The 16,275-nt window shown below is 47.7% G+C and overlaps 1 protein-coding gene across 2 annotated transcripts in view; it reads left to right on the forward strand.

Moving 5' to 3' along the window:
* Positions 1 to 16,257, forward strand: part of LOC144476273 (uncharacterized) — a 29,144-nt gene extending 12,887 nt beyond the window's left edge. For both annotated transcript variants that reach the window (XM_078192982.1, XM_078192983.1), the window contains 2 exons: positions 3,167 to 3,594; positions 12,341 to 16,257. In XM_078192982.1, the coding sequence (XP_078049108.1) occupies positions 3,167 to 3,594; positions 12,341 to 12,529 (617 nt within the window). In that variant the 3' untranslated portion in view covers positions 12,530 to 16,257. The remainder of the gene's footprint in view (positions 1 to 3,166; positions 3,595 to 12,340) is intronic.
* The last annotated feature ends 18 nt before the right edge of the window (positions 16,258 to 16,275 follow it).

Raw genomic sequence — 16,275 nt, forward strand, 5'->3', positions numbered from 1 at the left:
CGGAGTCGAAGGATGAGTCAGTGATACCGTCGCTATTATTCATGCTTCTACGCAATACGATAAAGTTTATTGCGGAGATTCCGGATTTTTTTTTAAACGAAAGTTATCACTTCTGTACCGAAATCGAGCAATCTCGTGTTAGCGTTTAATACGCAATCGATGTTTAACATATTATTATCTTCACGTTGGCGCATCAGTAAACGAAGAAAACAGCTGATCATTGAAACCTTGAAATTATTTTCTCGATTAATTATAACTTATTTCAAATCGATTACTTTGCAATTCATGAAGCTAGTTTTACTTTTGTATTTTTACGTTCAAAATTACATAAACAGTATTTTATATGTTTCTACGTTGAGTGAATTCAGAAAATTGTAAAAGTACATTTATTGACAAACGCAACATTGTTCAATGAAATACAAGTTATTTCCTTCTTCCATGAGAAAATAAACAACGATTCTGTAACGTTTAGAATAAAAAATTGTTTGACATTTTTTTGATAGCTTTCAAATCTCATGCTCATAGAGATCTCGTTTTTTATTGGCAAAATATTAAATCGAGAATTTTGTTGAAAAAGCGAAACCCTCCAATATACTACTCTTTAGGATGAAAATTTGATCGCCCACAGCCCGCGAGGGGCGCAGGAGATTCGACTATGAAAAATGGTGGAAAAACGACTGCATCGTCTAGACGCACAGTTTTCGGGCTGAATTGCGCAGTCGTTATTTTGCGTTGTCGGCATGAAACGCGTTGCATACGCGAGACGCAGCAGCAGCCTCGGGACTTATCGAACAAAAAAGCGCTTCTTCGTGCTTCTGCGGTAGATAAAAGCGTGCGACTCGGTCGCGTTCCGCGACGAGACAGGCAGTCTGCCGCGGCCCGTTGATAGGAAACGTTCGCCTTGGCCGCTAGATACCGGACGTGGTTCGAGAGCAGACCGTTTGACGCTTGTTTTCATCGCGGAGGAACGCGCTCGATATGACGGTATATCCCGCTTGAACAGCTCCAATTGGCGAGCGGGAAAAAACGCGTGACTCGGTGCGTGCCACGGGCATTTGCGTGTTGCAGCGTTCGATACGTGTCGAAACCGCGGAACGAAGTCTGTCCCGGGTATATCGGTCGTTGTAAATTCAGACAATCATTAGCCAACAATGTCGCTCGTTGCCATTACAGGGCACCAGAGGCCGTTGTCTATCCAGTGGCATTAAACCTTATACGCGAAGCGGCGGCCGTCTCGGCGTGTGCGTAGATCGTAGCATTTCCATTGTGTGTGACGCAACGCGGAGCCGGCCTCTCCGCGGCGATTAATTATCGATGGCGAATCCAGATACGCTCGATGCGAATCGCACGGAGGATACGTATTTCGTTGATCCACGGCTCTCTCGCGTGCACCGTGCATTCGCGGCTGTTTCTTTTTTCTCTCCCCCGTTCGCCGGCAGAGAAACGATCGCTCGGAGCGATCGAAACGGTGATGAATCGCGGCGAACTTGCTCTTTAGAAGATGATCGAGGAAAGCCTTCGGACGCATGTTACACGGTATCGCGTGTCGGGTAGATTTCGTCAGAGCCCGCGTAGATATTACAAGCGAATAAAATCGGTCCCGTAGCATTTTTCCAGGCTGAGCGGACGGCGCTCGCAGTTTTGTGTTCAGGTGAAAGTTTGCAATCGTTCTTCGCCTTCGCGCGCGCTCGCGCGCGTATCCCGTCGAAGTTTTTAGATTCTGGTCGCTGGAGAAAGACTTTGATTAGTGGAGATAAATCGAATATTGCGATCGGTGAAGGTGAACCTCTATTTTACCCGGAGTCGTACTCCTGTTGGTTCCATTTCGATCGGGCAGGTTGCTACGACGTTGCGTTTCTCCTCGAGCCATTGTAAAATCCAAGGGAAATCATGTTAGAAATTATAAGGAACTGGCAATTTCATGAAATTGGCGTTCGGTGGTATTCTTGCTCGTTTTAGCGACCGTTCGATTAAGTACGAAAGAATAGACGAATTTCTTGAAAGACAATTTTGTAAATGTTGCACGTGAAACACGACGCTTACATTCGCTAACACAGTAATTTTCTCTATAAACAATGTTCTTTGTTCTATGTTCATTGTTAGCTGTTATTGGAAAGCAACTACATCTCTTTATCTTAACTGACAAATGCTTTCGATGATAAAAAAATCCTCATGCAATAATTCTTGCCCGTGCACCTTGCTTCCTTGGATCAACTTTGATCTGCTTATTGGACCTAGTCCATGTAACGAATGAATCGAACTGACTATTAGTAAATTGGAATTTCGATGGAACGTTTCTAGAAACGGACCCGTGTCTAATCATCCGGCAAACGTGAATAATCGTTCGAATGTCGGACAACTAAAAGTGCCAACCTGTTAGTTCATAGGTTCGTAGTTTCGTAAACTCATAATGACTCAATTATGATTTATTTTTTCATTACGAAACTTACCGTCGTTACCCATCAAAGTTGTACTAAACTAAACTTTGCGCTGTTTTATGCGTTTATGATAAAAAGGAATAGGTCACACACGAAACTGAGAATAAGAATAGAATATTCATATTTCTATAATTTAATATTATAAGGACACATTAAAATTAAGTATAAATTAAAATTAAACGATACATTATTTTCAACTGAACATTGGCTACTATATATGGATGTTATTCAAGTATATTAAATTAATGAAAAATTCTACCAATACAAACTAAGGATATAAATTATTTATCTCGCGTAAGAATTTATTAGCCGCAAACAAGTATTAAGCAATGCAGTGATATCGCAGCGCAAAGAGTTAAAGCACTGAATAACAAATTAGTATTTATTACTTCTCGTCGTCAAAGACCCTATGCACTCAATCGGTTAACACTAGATTGCCTAAGCAAGTCATTTTGACTGCTTTTCAATTTCAATTAGAAAAATAATTATGTAAATAGTGACACAGCTTCTTATAATTTTGTGATTTTTTCTACAACATATAAATGCGTTTATTAATCATTGTTGTTGCCCCCCGCCCCCTTCTTCATTTCCGGTATATATATGTGCGTTATACCTATATTGCTGAAAAGCAGTCATTTTCCCGTCTTCAAGTTCCCGTCTTTCTAGTGTTAACAACGAAGCTCTTCGAGTTCCCAATGAGATGACAAATTCTTCTTTTTGTACGACAGATCGATTGCCGCGGCGAGCCGGCGACGGTTTCGGATCCCGAGAACATCCGGTGGTCCTGATCGACTCGGACCTGTCCCGTCTCCCGCTGCCAGACCTAGTGTTGTCTGCGGTCGAGCAGGTCGAGCAGCTTCCGGCCGTGACGCCCCAGGTGACCGTGTCCGCGCCGAGCAGCCCGACGAGGGATGCTGCCTTCCAGTTTCCGGAGTGCAGCAACGATGAGGCACCGGTGCCCAGCCCGAGGCCGCGGCCGCGAAGACGCAGGCTCGTCTCGGAGGGTAACGGAGCCGTGAAGAAGGGGCCCATCGGCGAGCCGACCTGCAACAATTGCTGCGGCCACTTCGGCCAGGCATTCAACGAGAGCCAGTGGGCGAGCGTGGGTGCCAATCTCAGGAACATCGCCGACGACTTCCATGCATCCAAGACCAAGGTCAGTGCACGCTCTTCGAACGTATATGGAACTTTGAACACGCACACAAAGATAACAATAAATTCATTTTCCGAGAACATTGAGCTATCCATTTGAATATTTGGATTTCTAAGTTGTATATAATTTCATTTTAGCAAAGCTTGTAGAATTCTATCCTTGGAAAGGTAGACAAATATTAATGCTTAATAGGTAGACTGATTCAAAATATATTTTGTGTTGAAATGCGAAATTCTTAACTGTCTGAATTTTTAAATAAATGCGGGCCACTTTCAAAATAAGTGGCTCATTACTCTACTACGAGTAACATTTCTACTAGAAATTAGCGCTACTAGAAAAATTACAAATATCACTTTAGTACCGAACAAGTAAACAAGTGAAATTGTAATGTCCGAAATGGAGTACTAAAGTCTGGTGGATGCGATGGTGTTTCGGAGGGCGCGGCGTAAAATCCGGTAAATAGAGAATGATTTCGTTTTCGTTTTCCCTTCGTCGGGTCCCACCGTAAAACTTTCCGGGAACGAGTATCGCGCGGCATTACATTTTCCAAGCCGCGCTCCCTTTTTTTCCCAAGCCGACGCGGCGTATCGCAAAGTGTTTACGACGCGAGGAGTACAGGTGTAAGGTGCGCGGCGTAAAAATAATTGCGTAGCATGCTCGCCTCGCGGCCGCCTGTCACTATTCTCGTCGTCCCCCGCGATGCCTTTTATTCGTCGTAAAGCCGCCCTTGTATCGCGGTTGTTATAAAACCCGGCCGAAATACGCAGATGCCTGGGCCCGCGCGTCGTTTTATGCCTTTAATTTCTAAATTAATTTCGCGCCGGGCGTACCCGGAATTCCCGGGCGCCAGGAGGCGTCGAGCATTTTTTCCTGGGGAACATTCCGGTACATTTGCAGCCGGGGCCCGTATTTCACGCGGCATCGATGGATCGATCGAAAATTCCATCGTATTTGTTCGCAGCCAATTCCGGAAAATCGATCTCGCCGGAAGACTGTGTCCGCGCCCGCGCCCGCGCGCGCCCCGGTCTGCGATACCGACGATTTAATGGTCTCACGAATGATTCAGTATCTCTCGTTTCGTGGCACCGTGTACCGGAGCTACATCTCTCTCTCTCTCTCTCTCTCTCTCTCTCTCTCTCTCTCTCTCTCTTTCGACGCGGAAAGAGAGAAATTGGCGGCTGGAGTGGGTCAGCCGGGGCCATAAACGCGAATTTAGTTATATCGGCGGCAGCGTCGTTGTCCCACGGGCGCAATAAATATCCACTCGCCACCGTTAAGACGTCTAGTATCGCTCCCAGTGTGTACGACCCCCTCCGCGCCCCTAGACCGGCCACTTCATCACTGGCGCTGGCCTCCCGATCACGAGAGGAACGCTCGATCAAATATGTATCGGCGAGCGAAACGACGCGCCACTGATTTTACGACGCGCGCGTATTTTCCGTTGTTTGCCCGACTGTATTCGGAACAGAGGACCGGCGAGGACGAATAACAGGAAAGCTGACAGAGAGGGAATGCTTGATTTTATGGCAGGATTCTATCTCCATAGCGTCGAGACTTCTATTCGTTGCGTCAGTATCATAAATGGATTACGAAAACGTCGATGACAGGAGAGAAACGGGCGCAGGCTCTCGCACCGGATGCCAGCAATACCAGGTGCGATCGAAAAGGTTTATGCAATTGATTAATTTCTGGTGAAAGGAACGCATGGGATGTTTCTCCATATTTTCTCACGCAGGACCAAACAACGACCGAACTTACTCGATATTGGTTGCTCGTGAATTTCTGGCAAAAGATGAACACGGTAATGTGATGGTATCTTTGACATAGCATGGTGTAACCTTTTTGTTTCTAAGATGGATAAGAGCGATACGGAAGGACGAAAATTTTATACAATTAAAAAGATGGAAGGAAAACGAATTACAAAGATGTTTACTGAACTAGAACAGACGTTAAGACGAAAAGACGAGAAGTGCATTATATCAGACGAGGATTACGTTGAATGAGGCAAAATAAAGTTAAGTGAATGAGTAGATTTTTTTCGATAAAGAAGCATATTGTACGAACTGTTTGATCACACTTACATTGTCTGGCCTGCGTGGGGTCAATATGCTCTCCGAGCGATTCCTTTCGAGAGACAATTGTATAGACCGGGGAAAAAGATAATAACGCCGGCGGATACGCGTCTGGATATAATGTGTTGCGCTAATGATCGAGCTATAAGATTCAATGCGCCGGTAATAGACACTTAACCGGTGGAGAAACAGAACTAATCCCCAACGCAATCGGTCGCAATAGTATCCGCGTCGGCCGGAGCGGGAAGGATAGTTTCTCCCAGGACGATTATTACGGTCGGTCGTTCTTTTCACTGTGCGTCGACGACAAAAGCGGAGAGTCCTTTCACGGTTTTACGAGATTCCCCGTGATTTGCCGTGCCCGATTGAAAGAGAGAAGCCGAACGAGCGGCTGCGGAGCAAGAACGAGGAGGAGGAGGAGGAGGAGGAGGAGGACGAGGCCGAAGGGAGAGGGAGAGAAAGACGAGCCCTAGGGGTGGGACGAGAAGGAGAGAGAATGTGGCTGCGAGCGATGGTAGGGCGTTCCTCTCTTTTATCCCGTCTCGACTTTATTCGCTTTAAAGATCCTCGCCAGCGTGATACCCAATCCAGGAACGTCTAATTATTGCTGGTTAAGTGGTGGTAATTGAAGGGGGGCGAATGGATCCGTGAAATTGAAGAAATCCCAGCGTCTACTTAGAGCCGACCGGATCGTCAGAGATCCGATGCCGATCGGTTCCACGATTCGGTAACCCTAGGACGGGCTTGTTGATAATACGAATCGCGCGGCGAATTCTCGACGGTATTGTCTCCGGGGGTCTCTCCGCTGTTTGCGGATCCACCCTCCGTGTTGCCGGGGGAATTGACGTGTCGGATTAATCCGGTGACGGCGGCGCGGGTGTCCGTCGGGGCGCGTCTTGTTTCACCGCGTTCCGGATGTAGACGCGGATTTGTCTCTTATCGCCGGCTCCTTTTCCCCATTCACTTTTATATTTGCGGAGCTTGATACGTGCCTTCGGAAGCGTTACGCGCGGCGGCCGATCGTAACACAGGGGAAGATCGTAAAGCCGGAACTTCGTCTTAGAGTCACTTTATACGGAATAGAAACTGAAGACGATATTACCGTACAGTCCTTTACTGCCAGTTTTATGTCAGTCGTCCCCGGCAGCTTTGTATCTACCTCGACGCTAACTTCGCCGCGCCTCGGAATCGCGAACCGCTGTTTCGACCGTTTCGAAATTTGCCTGGAAAGCCTATCCGTGTCTACCGTAACGGCCCCCCCCGACCCTTTATTCATCGCGGAACTTCGCCGCGAAACAATTTCGGAGCGCGCGCGAGCGCGCGCCGCTCGTTAATATTTCATGACCTCGCGGAATCAACGACACGGGGAAAACTTTTGCCCCTCGTCTCTGTCCTCATCACAGGCAACAACAGGTGTTTCCGGCCGCGTTTCTGCGCGCCAATCGAGTATACGCCTGTCGCGCAAACTGCTTTTACCGGATGTTGTCGCGATGATCCCGATGTCGGGCTCTCGGTTCCCTCATAAACGCGAACTTCTGGGATCGAGGCGGAGAGGCTGAACCGATTGGAGAACGCGCCGTCACGCGAAAGTTACGACCGCGATCCCCGTCTTTCCCCATTCGTCATGGGAAGCCACCGCTTTACATATGCATGGAGAGTAAGCGAGCATGTAACGGCTAAGTGGTCACATCCCCTTACGTGAAAGTTAAATGGGCATGGCAGCACGAGCCGTGGCCACGGGCCGAGCAAATTATCTTCAATTATCTCGTGCAATCGCAGCCCTCCCCCCTTCTTTCTCCCGGCCTCTTTACTTCTCGCGAGCCGTTCTTCATTGATCTTCTTCGCGGTTCGCGCAGGCTTCCGCAATCTTGCGCATACGAAATAGCCCTGTCTACGTACAGGAGAACCTCCATTATCCTCCGACAACAGCATTCTGTACGAATACATTCAAAGAAGGATTTATCGTAAAAATTGATAAAGATGAATAATGGCTTTGTAAATAAGTAATTATTCGGACTTTGACATTTTTTGATATATTCCATGCCGTATTTTTTCTTCGTAATTAATCTGGCAGCGCGTAGTGAGAAATGACATTTGTTAATAATATCTATCTATATTTCAAGTATCTTTATTAAAGTTAATATAAATACGAGAAGTATTGCCGCCTTAAGGAAACTTGTGTTCCGAGTTCAGAACGTTATGTTAGCTTCCAAATATCGTTCACGAAATGGCCAGGTTGTTCGTATCAGTCTCTCTCGTCTGTGTTTAGAGCATCTCGAAAATAACGGCGAGGAGGTTGAACATCCGTAGAAGTTACTGCACATCGAGGTGATGCTTTTACCGAGAACCGCGCCGCCGATAAACTCGGAGGCTAGAAAATTGCTCGCGCCACGGACAGGATAAAATATTCGTTCGGACTGTAGTGCAACACAGATTTCCGCGAACCGGGAGTAATTTACGCGGCGCGCGGCTAATGAAACGTTCTGCCGACATTTATCAGTTATTTAAACGATCGGCCGACGCGCAAATTGATACATTAGGCCCTCGGTAGCATAACGGATCTTTCTCGGCGAAGAACCATCACCGGTTGTTCCTTGTCCGGGGACGATCGCAAGAAAGTCAATCGCCGGTCCGACAGCACGCGATCCAGATTTCCTCTTTCCACTGTTTACGTCTTATTTCCAGCTCGCGCCTCTTGAATCCATACCCCGCGGATTTTATCGTCGGTTGCGGTTCCACGGTGCGTTGCGCACTTGCTACCTGGGCCGGGTTCCACGGCACGACCGCAGACCCGCGTTTTCTAATGGCTTTTTCTTACGTTGCCCGACGAAACGTCGACCCGATCGGCCATTTCCACGGCGAGCAGCAGCGCAATTACATTGCACAATAATCCCTCCTGGTTTCCAGTAGTCGCGACCGCTAGGCTGCCTTCGCTTCCACGCAAACACCGAGAGCCATTTATTTATCCTCCGCGTCGTTCCACCGGAGCGTACCAGCACACCTGGGCCAGCCGTGTAATGGTTATCGCGAGGAGTGCACGTAATTGCCGCGATTTTTTCCACGGAGATCCGTAACTTATGATAAGAATAGGTCGCCGGATTGGTTCGCCGCCTCTCGACCACACTGTCCACGCCGCGTTTCCCCCTTATCTGTTCGAGTAATTTTCAAGAATATTAGCGAGAAGTTGTTTAATCGGTAATGTAGCGGTTGTTTGATCGGAGAGGATATCTTAAAAGCTGTATAAATACAGCGGCCGTGTCGTCGTGGATAACTTTTGCTAACGAAGTCCCGATTGCGCTAAGTAGGATGTTGTTAAAAGTCTCGAGCACGCGGTTCCGAATGCACCGAGAGGCTGGTTAGTAATTTAATCGAATGGGGAATAATTACTTATTGCTAAACGCTTCGGTACGTTAAAAGGTATTCTCATTAGTACAGATGAACAACGTGCAGTAATAAACAATACGTATTAAAAAGCATGATTCAGATTTTAATGTATTGAATCAGAAACGAAATATATAAACGAAAACGTGTACGAGTTACAAAATGGATTTATAGAAATCAAATATGTTCGGATTTGTTATACCATTTACCAGCCAGTACTGGGGAATAAAAATCAAATGAAATTGTTCTACACAGTTAAATTACTCGGTTGAAAGGTTTTGTCCATACACAGTAAGTTACTAAACTGCTCGAAGAGATCAACGTCAGAAAATCCAAGTTCGAATAGGAATCCTCGGGCATTGTTCTCCGGTCGAGTCTCGCGAAGGGTTGCGTGTTTCGTCGAAGGCTGCCTAGCACAGCCGTGGGATATTTAATTAAATCCGCAACATACTTTCTGAATCTGCCGCGCGCGCAAGGTATTAAATCCGAGCACGCGAAACCGCGTGAATTAAGGTTTGCCAGCGATGCGTAAGGGGTGTACCGGCGCGGCGCTAATCCTCCCATTAGTCAACCGGGGTAACGCGTTACCGAACGCGGACAGAACCGGCAATTGGGACGCGGCGCAGGACGAGCAAGAAGACGGCCAAGAGGACGGCCAAGAAGATACGCGCAATCTTGTTCTTGGGCAACCGGCAAGGCGGGTGCGAATAATTAACGTTCGCACCGCGCGGCCTGGCAACCGTAATCCCCCGCGACCCGGTCGCGAATAAATTTCGCGTTTACCGTCGGCGAAGCGCGCGGAGCGAAACCTCTCCGCTTGCCCAAGCGGGCGTTCTCTTCCGGGCCCCGAGCAATAAAACCCGACCGCCAGCTTTTCATACGCCTAGTGTCGGCAGAGAGAAAGTACGCGCGAGCAAAAGCCGAGTGCGCCGCGGTCGCAGGTGGCTCGATAAACGCTCCGGACGCGTGACACCTTAACAGACTCCACAGGCATCACGCCCAGGTCTTGTGGAGAAAACGGTTCGGCCGAAAAACAGATTGCGAGAACAGCTGTAAACGGATCGAATTGCCGAGGGAAACGACAAGACGGATCGTTTCGGGTCTACGGAGACTGCCGATGTCGTTTAGTTTGGTAAACTGTACCCGAGATCGAACGAATACAAGCACGGCTCGTAAATTATATATTGAGACTTTGACAGTAGTGGTCTCGCGGTTGTATCGATTGCGGTCTTCCATTAACTTTGGCAGTCCGCACCAAGGAAACTGTTTCGAACTATTCCATTCTTTAGGCATTCTTATTTTAATTTATAAATTCGTTTAAAGTGATTTTCACATATAATTCGTAACCTAGAATCTCAACATCGTATAAATTTGGAAGTCACTTGAATCATCAAGACATAAAATAGTATATATCCAAATCAGTGATACATGAGGTAGGGGTCGTCGTTAGTGGCGAAAGTGGGAGGTGCCGTGAAAGGAGATTCGATGAGCGAAAGAACAAGGAACGGTCGGGAAGATAGAAGGGGCACTATTAATTGACGAGGAGGACTCCCACGAGGAGAGTCCATAGTCCATAATTCTTTCTTAATGTGACGCTTTCCTCTGGATCCTCTTGCTTTCACCCTCGAGCATATCCGCGTAATCTCCTCCCCCCTGCGTGTTGGCCGGCGGACCGAGTGTTTTTCCCGTCTCTGTACACAGAACGACCGTAGAAGGAAATACGAGCGGCGTGTCGGTGTAGTGGAGGCGTGGGGCAGATCGAACCCGGCGAGATGACCAGATATTATGACCACCCCATAAAAGCTTCTCGCTCGGAGATTGAGCTTTCCCCGTTTCTCGGGCGTTTATTATTGCACGTCCGGCCACCACGAGTGGATTAAGACGAAACGAGGATCGGAAGTCGCGCGGTCCCCGTGACCCCGGGGGTGCGATCGAGGAAACAAAGCGGAGAGGGGTGTTCGGTCCCGTACACTGATTGCGAGCGAGAGAGAGAGAACGCGCGCGCCGGCCGAATGCGAGGAAACCGAAACGATCGCTGGCGGGAAATATTAACCGAGAGAGAGAGAGAGAGAGAGAGAGAGAGAGAGAGAGCGGTTTATAGCCCTGGGATCGATCTCGATTCCCGATCTCGGGCCGATTAATATTTTAACGATGCGGGCTTGATTCAATCCTCCTCGAGGAATTAATAATTCCTCGACGAACCTGCTGGGACGGGAACAATTGGGTTCGTTGACGGTATATATCGATAGTCTTCGTCGGGCTGGTTTCCGATCCTTAATGACTAATTGGATAATGAATCGCTCGCAGAAGTTATAATGGAGACCTTTTGTGAAGGGTGCCGACCGGTGGGACAGGGGGAGGGGGGGGGGGGGGCGTCGTCGTCGATCGATTTCAAGTCGAGAGCCCGCGAACCGTGAGGATCCGTGGAATTCTTCAAAGTAGAAATTAATTGACAATTAACCGGTATTAATGCGTTGCCATCGAATTTGTGTTTCGCGCTAGTGGAAACGAGTCCCGGGGGAGAGACGGCGGCGGACTTTAATCGCGTCGTTCTACCCCTCGAGCGTATCGTCTGCTCGTGTAAACTCGAAGGGATAAGGGAACTCGATAAAAAGACCGTGATGCTTTCTCCACGCCGGGCCGGAGGCTTAGCCGCAAGGAGTGTCGAATCGACGGTAATTCCGTCCAATTAGAACAGTCCCAATTAGGAGCGAAGGCTTCTTCTTTCTACGTTCCCTGTTCCCTTCTCCGAGTCCTGACTCTTCCCGCCGGGAGCACGACAATTTCACCTCCAAGATATCGCAAACGAGGAACAAAACACTTTAGCTCACACCGCTGAGTTCTACTATAATGGACGCACTGTATCTCCGGCTACAATAGTCTTTATCGTTATTCGTTATCTTGGTCTATTTAATAACTATACTAAACAGAACAAAGGCTTTATTCACAGCAATGATGGCGTGAATATGCAGAAAATGAGATAGACACCTTAGATAAATCTTCAGCAAATGCCTAAAAGACGTTTGATCGAGTATACCGATTTATAATTGGAAAACGTAAAATACAATATAGTCACTGAAAATTCTATTTAAAATTTAATTGTATTATATCAAAGCTGTAATTCAAAAGAATCTTGTCTTTCCTTTTCAGCACCGCAAAATTTGACAATTTGTTAAACTTTTTAAATCCAGTTAGCTATCATGACAGTTTCGTATATCTCGTCAAACATTCCACCCCATGTTTTATAATAATTGGTGTATACTGACGGACGGTTGCGCTTACGTTGCATGTTGCAGGCCGCTGAGATCGAGAAGTCAAGACTGCCAGCGCTGAATCCCGGTTTCGCGGGCGGCAACAACAATAACAACAACTCCGGTTCCACGGACAGCATTCTGTCGTTGCTGATCCCGGCGCCGTTGCGCGAGACTCTGTGGACGACGGTGGCTCTGTACCTCGGATGGAGGCTGGTCTCCCGTCTTCGATAGATGTTACGGTCTCGTCGTGTCGTCGCCGCCGGCGACGAAGGCGATGCCAGAACTCGAAGAATGATCATCGACGTTTGGAACGGCACCAGAGACGGCCGCGAGGACGCTCTGTCAGCCGGTGAACCGGCAACTGGTCCTTCCAGCCCGTCGGGGATTCCTCTTCAGGGTTGCGACGCTTCTGGAAGTTCTTCCAAGATCGATGCCACGGCTAGGAGAATTGCAGAAAGAACGAGCGTCCGTACAGCATCCTGCGGAGCTGCGACGAAGGTCTGCCGACCGATGGGGAGCCGGAACGGTGGGCTCCGCCTGGACGGTCCCCGTAGGACGTCCTACCGCAACAATCAACACGATCTGCATTACGATTACGTATTTTCTATGTATGTGTGTATTTGACGCCACGCGAACGAGATTGCACTTGAACCGTTTCCGTGGTTGGCCCTTCGTCCAGGATCGTTCGGGAGAGAACGGAGGATCCGCAAAAGGCGCCGAATCCGCTAAAATCCGAGCAATAATAGCAAGGTGTGTCGACGAAGCTGGCGGCGAGAATGGGAACTTGTCGGTTCCTCGTTGGTCGCGGAAGTCAGAGTTACCCGATGGCGGAGTTACCATTTGATGTTTCCTATATTTAGCAGTTCGATGATCGAAAGGATCGCGCTCTCTCGTCTGCGTAGCTCTGGCTCGATCGACGTTCGAGGAGCCGCGCGGTCCTCGCCGCGACGCGCACCGACAGATATCTCGGTTTCATCTAGATCCGCTGACTCGCGATAGATCCCCCGGCCCTTATCCGCGAGGATCCGCGCCAGACGTCGGCTTAGAGCGTTCCAGGTGCAGTCTCGCTCGTCGCGCGGCGGACATGATCGAACAGACTGTTTTTGTTCGACCGTGTGCCGATCGTTCGCCCTCCAGTCTCGCGTCATGGTGAAGGTAAGAGGGACAAGACTTGCTCGCCCTGTCCCGGTAGAACAGAACCGAGAGATTCGTGACGGCGAGCGAATCGCGACACGGGTCTAGATGAGGGTGACGGGGAGCTAAGGACGAGATCCAAAGAGGACTTAACCCAATAATCAAATGATGATCTCATTACGGATATAAAATAAAGAGAATTAAATAAAGTAGTGTGATTACGGGAACGGGAGACACGTGGGCACGGGTTTATCGTTTCGCTTCCGATTTTCTTTGTTTTCGTCTCTCTTTCGCTGGATCTCTCTTTTTATCCGTCTTCTGACGAACAAAAAATGGTACGCCTGTCTGTCCCGTTCCCGTCGGTAGGAAGTATATCGACGTGCTTGTAGATAACGCGGTTACCTAGCCGACGCAGGCAGGACAGAACTCTATCTGGGATATAACGACAATCGTCGCCATGTCGTCTCGCGAAACGGTCGGCGATCGTCGAGCGCGAGGGCTTACCAAGGCCGAGGTAAATCGGCGCGTAACTTTAGCGAAATTTTTGCGGGACCGCGTTGTCGAAATTCTTTTTTTTTCCAAACCGTTTAGTGTGCGTGTGTGTGTATTAATTTTCCGCCGGTGAGAGGGGAATACTTATAGCGTCGCGATCGTTTCCGGATTGGAGACGCGTGTCCGACAAGTTTGATCGGCTCGACGATCGGGATCGTTCGACGTCCGTGGCGACGGTCGAACGTCGTCTGTATATAGAAAGTATCTCTAGAGGGAGGAGTCTCTCTCTCAGTGTATTCCAAAAAGCTAAAATGACGAAAAAGAGAACACGATGATTATTCAAATACGATATTGAGCAGGTAGGGGAACCGAGCGAGGACACGATAACGCGAGAGGGGAGCAGCATATTTGTATTTGTATAGAGGATTTAAACTAAAATAATAAAATTCAGTGATAAGTCGACGTTTATAATTAAAGTAGATAATCGATAGGCCGAGGATCGCAGCATCTTAATTGGCTAGCTGCGACTCCCGTGGACAGTTTTCGAATGATCTCCGGTAGCTTAGCTCTTAGTGGCGCCCTCGTTCACGATGGACGCCTTTTTTACGGCACGCCGGAACTGGGTCGTTGCAACCCTTTTCTCCCAGCGTGTCGATCTCTCTCTCTAACTCTGTCCTTCATTTCTTCCTCCCGAGACACCCCTTCTCCGGTTTATTCTTTGAATTTTCGCACGGTTTCTGGTGCTGCTTCTTTCATCGGTCTTCATTTCGATCGTCGCCATCGCGCTCTGTTTCGTTCGAATCCATTCGACAATTCACTGGTTGTTCATCTAATTTTTCCTTCTTCTATCATTTCGCCAATATTACCAATCGTCATCGTCTCATCACCATCGTCAACGTTCACCACCCACCACCACCACGTCATCTCTTTTCTCTTTTCTCCGGTTTCTTTTGTTTGTTACTCGTCGATCCTTTGCGAGTCTGTAATTAAACGTTTCCAATCACGTGTATTAGCGTACTCTAGGTCTCATTGTTTGTGTTCGCTATAAGACGCCGAAACTATGGCGCGACCGCGACGTTGCTTCGTTCGTAAGTGTTCGAAGAGGAATTTTTATAAATAAAGGATAGTTAACGCATCCCTGTCTGGGCACGACCGGTGGGCTCGACGGGATAAAACCAAAATCATCACAAGGCTGTCGATACGATAGTATATTCCCGTGGACCGTTCTATTTGTCTCTCTAATCTGTCTCTATACTCCCGAGTAAAGACTTCTTTGTGTTTTTTTTTTTTTTTAATTATTAACTATTATTATCTTTTTTTTTAATCTATTCATAACCTCTTCTCTCTTTTTTTTTACTACGATCGCTATTATTACGATTATTATTATTATTATTTTTTTTTACTACCTTTTTGTTTGTTTGCCTCATTCTCTTCCACCCTTTAAGGTAACAGATAAGGTTTTTCGTGACGTACTCCGACGAAGTATTCCAGTGTGTAGAAAGTATAGTATTTATTTATAGGTAAAAAGAGAGGAACGCGTAATTTGTCTATCGTCTAGCGAGAAAACGATTGTCTCATTCTGACGCGTAACTGCGAATACATACTGCCATTCGTCTTTAGATCCGAGAGAATCGCGCGAGGTGCGCGCAAGTGTTTGGTAGACGAAGCCCCTCGACCCTGTTCGAATGCTTTCCTCGAAAAGGCGTACTAATTCTTTTTCGAAAGTCAATACCGTAGGTGTCCTCGTACGCGGGGAACGATTCCGTAGGAACAAGCGTTTAGGTCCTATTAGTCTTCGGAGAACACGAGGGAGAATAAAGACAAACGTTGTAGAACGTTTCGATGTTAACAGGCGACAGGTGTAGCAAAACGAAAACACGAAAAAGGGGAAAAGTTTACGAATCGTTTCATCGACAACGCGAATCCGAATCAGTGCGCGGCCGATGAGCAACTAGATTCCTTGATGTTCTCGTAATAATAATAGTAACTTAACTGCTAGGCTATTTTTTTTTCTCGAGACATTTCAGAAATCGATGGTATTTCTGGGGAGCACAAGTTCTGCGGTGAGCCATTCCTCTTGAATTCGTTCTACCGATCGGCTTCCAAAATTGCCACAAGCCGCAAGTAGCCATTTATCGTTCCGCCCTCGTTGTTCGATTAATGTAAAATTCGAATCGAGATTAGGATAGTCTAAAAGAGAATATAAATCGTATTTTAATCGTATTTCAATCGTATTTCGTAAGGTTCTAGCGAAACGTCGACAATTTCAGCCGAGCGAAATTGTTTATCGCGCGTTCGAGCCAACAACCTCCCCCCCCCCCCCCCCCCCCCCCCCCCCCCCCCCCCCCCCC

This window comes from Augochlora pura, chromosome 10 (assembly GCF_028453695.1).
Source record: "Augochlora pura isolate Apur16 chromosome 10, APUR_v2.2.1, whole genome shotgun sequence".
Lineage (NCBI taxonomy): Eukaryota > Metazoa > Arthropoda > Insecta > Hymenoptera > Halictidae > Augochlora > Augochlora pura.